General features: G+C 39.9%; 1 protein-coding gene across 1 annotated transcript; it reads right to left on the bottom strand.

The window, feature by feature from the left end:
- Positions 1 to 594: 594 nt before the first annotated feature.
- Positions 595 to 7366, bottom strand: tfa (transferrin-a). Its single transcript, XM_030751312.1, has 17 exons — positions 7207 to 7366; positions 6980 to 7125; positions 6082 to 6184; positions 5760 to 5951; positions 4852 to 4981; positions 4652 to 4707; positions 4332 to 4495; positions 4067 to 4220; positions 3820 to 3983; positions 3636 to 3732; positions 3521 to 3541; positions 2880 to 3044; positions 2455 to 2605; positions 2143 to 2210; positions 1876 to 2057; positions 945 to 1137; positions 595 to 814 (listed from the first exon to the last, which is right to left on the bottom strand). The coding sequence occupies exons 1-17, from the start codon at positions 7244 to 7246 to the stop codon at positions 771 to 773; spliced, it is 2070 nt and encodes a 689-aa protein (XP_030607172.1). The 5' UTR covers positions 7247 to 7366; the 3' UTR covers positions 595 to 770.
- Between the last annotated feature and the right edge of the window lie 349 nt (positions 7367 to 7715).

Genomic DNA, 7715 nt, shown 5'->3' with positions numbered 1-7715 from the left:
CCAGAAAGCACAAAGTGCCACACAGTCTATGCGATACACTCAGAATTCCCTAAAGTTATGTTTATTTATTCATTCGCAGCTGAAAGTAGCTTTTTATTTATTCACCTGAGAAGCCTGTGGAAATGCAGCTCAGCTGACTACAGCTGCTAAAAATGTTGCATTCATGTGTAATCATATAGAATGATTAGATATCATATAGAATCATATAAAAATCTCAAGGTAGCCAGTGAAATCACTTTTTGCCATAAAATATTATTATTTTGCCATAAAGTATTAACTATTATTGTTTTAGTAATATTGAGTTGCAGATGTGTTGAAGCTATTGTAATTTACTTCTCACATTATCAGCTACTAATTTACATTCTGCTACATGTTTTATTTGTTGTTTTTTCACTTAATACATAATTTTTATTGAATGCATTATCAGACGGCAGATCTTTAATCTTGCATGGCAGCCAGAGATTCTGGGTTTTTTTTTTTGTCCCCTGTAGTAAATGATTATATTGTCTGTTTATTTGCTCGTTATATGACAATCATTAAGACAGAAGATAGAAAAAAGACCAGATCAAACACCATTAACACCATAAGAAACTGTGCTGTTGCCATGAAAGAGCATTAAAATGCCTTTATTTGAGAAAAGTCAGGCATGTGTTAACAGGTCTAAACAGGTCCAAAATAAGATCAGAAATGGAGAAACAACATTATATTTGAGTCGAGTGCAGGAAGCAAGTAGGTAAGGTGGCTGAATCACTTTGCAGTCCACGTCTCCATTAGGGTTGCTGGCAGGAATGAGAAGTGCAAGACTTTTCCAGATCTGTTGGGAAGAGAGACAAACAAAAATGATTTGAGAATGCCATGCAGGAAAGTATTTCATCTTGTGTCACATTTTATCGTTAATTAATTTCTGTCCTGTGATTCTAGATATAACCTGGAGTAGTACAAACCTGAAGCAGTACCGCTGCAATGTCTGAGTAACTTCATAGAATCCATGTACTCTGGTCCCAAAAACTCCTCATAGCTTCTTCCTGCTGGTACCTCCTGCAGACACTTAGTGGAGTCCTTGAAGAGGAGGTTCTTTCCGTTCTCTGACTGGAACATTCTGAATGCAGGATCAGTGCCCTGGCCTCCAAACCTGGTCTAAAAACATTTCGATTTGAAGCAGATTTATTTAGATTTTTCCACAATGTTATCCATCCCATCAGAAGCTAAAATAAACACGTTACTCTGCTTATTGAAAATGGTAACATGAGTGTTGAAAAACTGACGTTGCACTTCTTTTTCTTAAGAAAAAGAAGTGCAACGTCAGTCATCATGAGTTTAGTAACCAGGTGGTTTACACATTGTTCACATTGGTCACATTGTTGTGGAGGAGTTATGGCCCACTTTTCTTTACGAAGTTCCATCAGTTAATTGAGGTTTGAAGGCATTTGCTTATTCACAGCTCTCTTAAGGTCTTTCCACAGCATTTCAGCCAGGCTGAGGTCTGGACTTTGACTGGGTCATTGCAGCATCTTGATTCTTTTTCTTTTTCGGCCATTCAGTTGTAGATTTTTAATGTAATTAATCTTACAGTGTTAGTATATAGAGCACAGATTTTTCAAACCCAAAAGCGTAAAAACAAATTTTAGTATCAGAAAACAGTAAAATCAGAAAAAACAAAACAAAACAAAAAAACTCATCAATCGTTAGAGCGACAATGAGGAAGCTGACTGAGAATTATTTGGCAACTATATGGAAAAACAATTCTTTGTTTTGCCAAACAAATTGCATGTAGCTTCACAGATTGCTTTGCATGTTTCTCTTTAGCACACTTGGCATCTTTGTTTTGTACTGATGGCCGAATTAAAGAAGCTGAACCTTTAAAGCATCACTAACCTGCTGCTCCTGGAGGATGCGGACCACCTCTGCGTGGCTCTCTGGGCGAGCCACCACAGCGTGTGCTGGCACATTAGCCAAGTGACAAGAGGCGTATTCAGTGATCTCCACTGGGGCCTTCCCAGGGCAGATGAGCTGGTAATCTGAAGATCTCAGACTACGAGCCCAGTCTGGACCGTTACCTTTGGGACAGAGAAGTGGAATAAAGTTTAAAAAATGTTGGAATTTTATAGGAATACACAGTGCAGGTCAGTGCGGTTGTCTTACCATCACTGTTTTCTTGAACAATTGTGTGTTTGATGAAGGCAACATCACCACCACCCTCAACCAGACACCTATAATGATATGTCATACATCATGTACAAGACAATGTTACCAAAGACAAAAAAGATAATTCTTTTTAAAATTTAGGAGGAAAACATGCTTCAGCTCTTTCTCGTCACATTCTTGGCTGGACACAAATGAAATAAATGAGCTGGCAACATTGACAAGAGGAGTTTCAGTTGTTTTCCTTTCTCTTTGCTAACTTTCTCCTTACACACAAAGTTGTACGCAGTGTCATTGTGTTCCTTGCTGTACCTAAAGGCTCCGGCGTAACCGTAGTACTGCTCATCGGCACTGGCTTTGCACTTGGCCTCATCTCCCACAGCTTTACCGCTGCCGACACACAAAGAACAGAACGGAGAACTGGGGTCGGCTCCAGGCGCACAGCCACTTGTGAAGAACTTAGCTGAGAGGAAGAGATGCAGAAAGAGCTCAGTGACAAGCAACTCTCTTTTGGCAAGATTACTGGAACATCATGGCTTTTGTTTAAATATAGATTGAAAAATATTTCATGCTTATGGATATTTAGAGAGACACTGCTGTGAGCCATCTAAATATATTTGATGGCTCACATATATAGCCATCACATGGGGGGTCTCTTAAGCTGTCCAGCTTAAGGGGGGGTCTCTGGATGTCTTTCTTTCTCTTCTTAAAAGTAGAAGAAGCTTGCAGTTACTTACTGAAGTCACAGTCATTTTGTACTTTGTAGATCTGACCCATGGGGATGTTCCAACCAGCAGTTCTGCCGATGCCTGTGTGGCAAGACTTCTTGCCCTTCAGATTCTCCCAGGTCACCCCTGAACCCTTCTTTACCACAGCAACAGCAAAGTATGAGGAGGCTGTGACTAAGAGTGTATGCAGGAAGGAAAGGAAGACATTTCAGATCATTCAACTTAGAGGAGAAAGACAAAAAAACCAAACCAAAACAAAAAAAAAATATATTAATATAAATTTGTTTACTGCTGCTTCATTTAAAACGGTAAGAAATATGTATTTTAACATTCTGTTTCCAATTAATCCAATGAATATTATACGGCATAGCTCTTTCCATGAAATATCCCCAGTAATTTTTTGGAAATAATGGACACACAAAGTGTTATTGATTTGTTATTTTCTGGGATTTCAGCTACTGAACAGTAGCAACACAAGTTAAATGCTTGTTTCAGAGGATGAACCACTAATGAACAAATGAGGATTATTTGAAAGTCTTATTCATACAAAGATAGCAGTAGAGTCCAATTAAAACCATGCACTTCTCTAGTCTTTTTTTTTTTTTTTTTTCTAGATCATTAAGAGTAGAAAATGAAGAAAAGTTTATTACCATCAGCGCGGCTGCATAAATCTGTGAAAAGAGACAAAATAAATTTTAAAAATTACTCATGTAGGTAAGATGAAATAAGACACTGAAGCGTTAGCGTGATTTCTTTGTTTTCTACCTTGAGCATACTGCTCCACCATAACAGGAACCAGACCACACTTTCCAGCCGTAAACACCTGTCCTCCATCCACCGCCATTGCATCAGCCTCTTTACGCTGCAGAACGAGTCAAAGCAGAGATGAACACCACAAAATGGAGCAAAAAAGTAAGTAACAGATTTCCGTATTTCCACCAGAGTTTACCATAATCTTCTTCAGGCACTCTTCAACTGTAGGGGCATTCTGGCATTCAATGGAGGTAGTGTCATCAGTCACACTGTTGATGCTCCATGTGTCACACTTGGCGGTCTCAGCATGGCCCACAGCACACCACCTAATGGCAGAGGACGTAATGCCTGGTGTCGGCTCTGGAGAAGGAAGAAAAACATAACCATAAGCCACAGTGACGACTGTCTAGCAATATTTCTATCGATCGTGCTCATGTCTGTACCTTTTTTAAGGGAAAAGATAATACTCATGTAGTTAGCACCCAGATACAGGAAGGAATCTATGCTTGGGGGCAGCCTCACAAGCTTCACAGCTGAATCTGTGAACATGAGATTCTTGGCAGGTGCGTACGCTTCAGATGAGAAGAGGTTAAAGTTCTGAAAAGACAACAAGTGAAATGATCCATTATGAAAGCACTGAGGCTACTGAAACAAAAGCTATCTTGAAATGAGTTGCTATTCAGTGCACTTTCTACTTGCTCGTTTTACCTGAACTCCTTGAAGGCTCGTGGAGATCAATTCGGCCAGCTCTGGATCCTTGCGAGTAACAACAGCATGAGCTGGCACTCTGACCAGGTAACAGGTTTGGTAGCTGTCAATAGGTGCTCTGGTGTTGTCCTTGCACAGTAGCTCATAGTTGGACTTTTCAGATTCTGGAAGTGTGATATAATGCAGGTTTTTACATCAGTTTCTCACAATTTTCTTCTTGTTTTGCCCATGATGTCATCAATGAGTAATCACATGATCTGGATACTGTGTTTCCTTGTTTGCCGTGTGCATAAGAACGGACAATGGTTCACAATACTGACCAGGCACAGTGAGATGCTTCACAAAAGCCACGTCTCCAACACCATCAGCCAGACACCTGTTAAGCAGAACAGCCCAAAATGGCATCAGTGTTACAGTCTTGTTATAAAATAAAGAAAAGGCCACGTTATTACAGACTGAAGGGATAACAGCATCAGTTAAATTTGTAGAAGTTTATATTCTCTACTAAGAAGATACTGACTGGAAGGCTCCGTTGTAGTCATAGTAAGGCTCCCTCTGGGACTTGGAGCAGTCTCCCTTGCACAATTCACACAGCTTGCTACCCCTTGTTGCCCCAGGAACACAGCTGGCCTGGAAGAAGGTACCTACAGCTGCAAATCAAAAAGCAAGGCCACAGCCATAATTTATAAAAGCATAGCCTGAGTACCACCCCTGCCTTTCCTAGAAGAAAAATAATGACATTTCAATATGTGATTTTATTATTTAGAGGTTTCATATTATATTGTATGAGCAGCACAGTGCTGCCATGGTTATCACCATCGCCTGACTGCAAAAAGGTCCTGGGTTTGAATCCACCATCTGGCCGGGACCTGGACCGGGACCTGCATGGGTTCTCTCCGGGTACCCTGGCTTCCTCCCACAGTCCATAGACTTGCACTTAGTAGGGTTAGGTTAGTCGGTGATTCTAAATTGCCTAAAGGTGTGAATGGTTGTCTGTCTCTCTGTGTCAGGCCTGTGACCTGTGCAGGGTGTACCCCACCTCTTGCTCAATGGCAGCTGGGATAGTCACCAGCCCCTGTGACAGTGAATTCATTGGATGGATGTTTATTTGTTCAACTGTCCATGTGGGCTTCTTACAGCATAAGTCTAAATAGTCTCTTTTTTGCACTTCAGTTAATTATACTTAACAAATGCAAGTGTTATAGGTGATAAGTTAAAGGTGCTGGCAAGTAGATTTTATTATCCTTGGGCAGAGGCAAGTTAGCTGTTACCCTGTCTGTTTCCTGTCTTCCTGAAGTTTTGAGCATCTCAATAAATTCTTGTCAGTAAAGCAAACAATTGACCATAAGTGCACCAAAACTGTCAAATTTATTAGACAAATGTTTTTTTTTTGGGGGGGTGGGGGGGTGGGGGGGGGGGTCCACTCACCTTCCTCCAAAGGTTTGTCTTCAATGCCACCCCACTTAATTATATTCATGGACACCAGAGTTCCTATGGGAATGTTCCATCCTGCAGATTTCCCCAAACCAGTGTGGCATGATTTCTTCCCTCCAAGATCTCTGAAGTTAAATCCAGTTCCCTTCTTTACCACAGCAACAGCATAGTAGCAGGTTTCTGATGCTACAAGAAAGAAAAAATAAAGTAAAAATCTTGTTTAAACAATCAAATCTTTTTCATGTACAATGGTAAACGTGCTTTTGCTTGTGCTCATTTCATTAGGCTTCTAATGACAGCTGATGAGTAAATGTACCGGAGCTGTAGTCCTCAGCAATGATGGGATGGAGGTCGTAGTTGTTCAGCCCAGCAACGTAAATGTCTCCACCATCCAAAGTAATGGCATCTGCCTCCCCAGCCTGCAAGAGAGTATATATTACCACCAACCAGCAGCAGCATATTTGAACTCTACAATATACACTATATACATGTAAATGAATCATTTGATATTTTTTGTTTTTGATTGAATGCAGTGATGAAACATATTGTGAGTATTCTACATTTACTAATGCCATTATCATCCAATTGGATTTAACAACCAAAACAATAATAAATTACATGATGGGGAATTTTACTGCTGATACTGATGGACTTTTTATTCATGTAAGAGTTTAAGTGCAAGACTACTGGAAATTTTCCACTTAGAATTTTACTGCATAATTGGAAGTATTTCCCTTTAAATATGGTTTCATTACAGAATTATATATATATATATATATATATATATATATATATATATATATATATATATATATATATATATATATATATATATATATATATATAACTGTATTCACTGCACTATATGAAAAGCATTACAACTGTATTCACTGATTGTGTGACAATATAACCGATGAGCCAGAAAATGCAACAAAATTGTTTTACATGATAGTATGTTAAGGAAAAACACATAAAATACAGTAATAACAGCCACCTGATTTTACTCAAGTAACATTTCAGAATAAGCAGAGTACTGCATTGTATAGCCTGTTTATTTATATTTTGCATTTCAGTGGCTTTGCGTTTATAAGACTTGTGCAATTTAAATCAAACATCGAGTTTTTCATTATAAATAACTGGATTTAAGTGGCAGCACATTCTCTTATTGAGCACTTAACGTTAATTTGGTGCTCTGAATACAAAGAAGTTCTCACCTTGATCGCAATAATGCAGTCGAGGGCGTTTTCTTTTTCCACACAGCTGAAAACAGGAGCTGCTGCTGCGAGATCCAAACATTTACGCATCTCTTGGTTCGAAATGACGCACCATTTCACCTTCTGAGGTGCAGCGGACGCGCTGGCTGTTAAAACACGGGGATGTCGGTTTAGATTGATGGGTCAGTCTGCGATTAAAAATAGTTGCACAGGTTTGAGATCCTTACCGAGGAGTCCGAGCAGCGCCACAAGGAGGAGAGGCTTCATGTTGGGCGGTGGGGTCTCCGGATCAGCAGAGCAGACAGACTGGGAGGCTGCTCGGGCTTTTATAGCTAACCGGACTGGCCCGGGACAAAAGATTAAATGCCACAGTTTACTCAGGTTTCCTAATGTGCGCATGTGTGGGTGCGCGTGTGTGCACAGAGATTAGGCCTCGTGGGCAATCCGAAATTTCCACATAATGGGAATTCTCTGAAATTCAATAATCTGAGACTTTGTTTACACTCTTTGAAATCAGAAATATTTCGATATGGGCATATTTAGGCTGCGCGTACTCAGTCTAAAAGCTTTATGATGAGATGTGTGTCGTTTTCAAGTAAATAAATCAAGGCAACTGATTGATTGGCTTGAGGGGTAAAGGTTTAGTCAGAGGACAGCACAATCTGCACGACAGAGGTTAAACTACACGTGAAAGTGCATTTAAGAGTAAATTACTGCAGTAAATCCCACCATTCTG

Source organism: Archocentrus centrarchus, chromosome 17, assembly GCF_007364275.1.
Source record: "Archocentrus centrarchus isolate MPI-CPG fArcCen1 chromosome 17, fArcCen1, whole genome shotgun sequence".
In the NCBI taxonomy this organism is placed as follows: Eukaryota; Metazoa; Chordata; class Actinopteri; order Cichliformes; family Cichlidae; genus Archocentrus; species Archocentrus centrarchus.
This window is presented reverse-complemented; position numbering and strand designations above follow the sequence as displayed.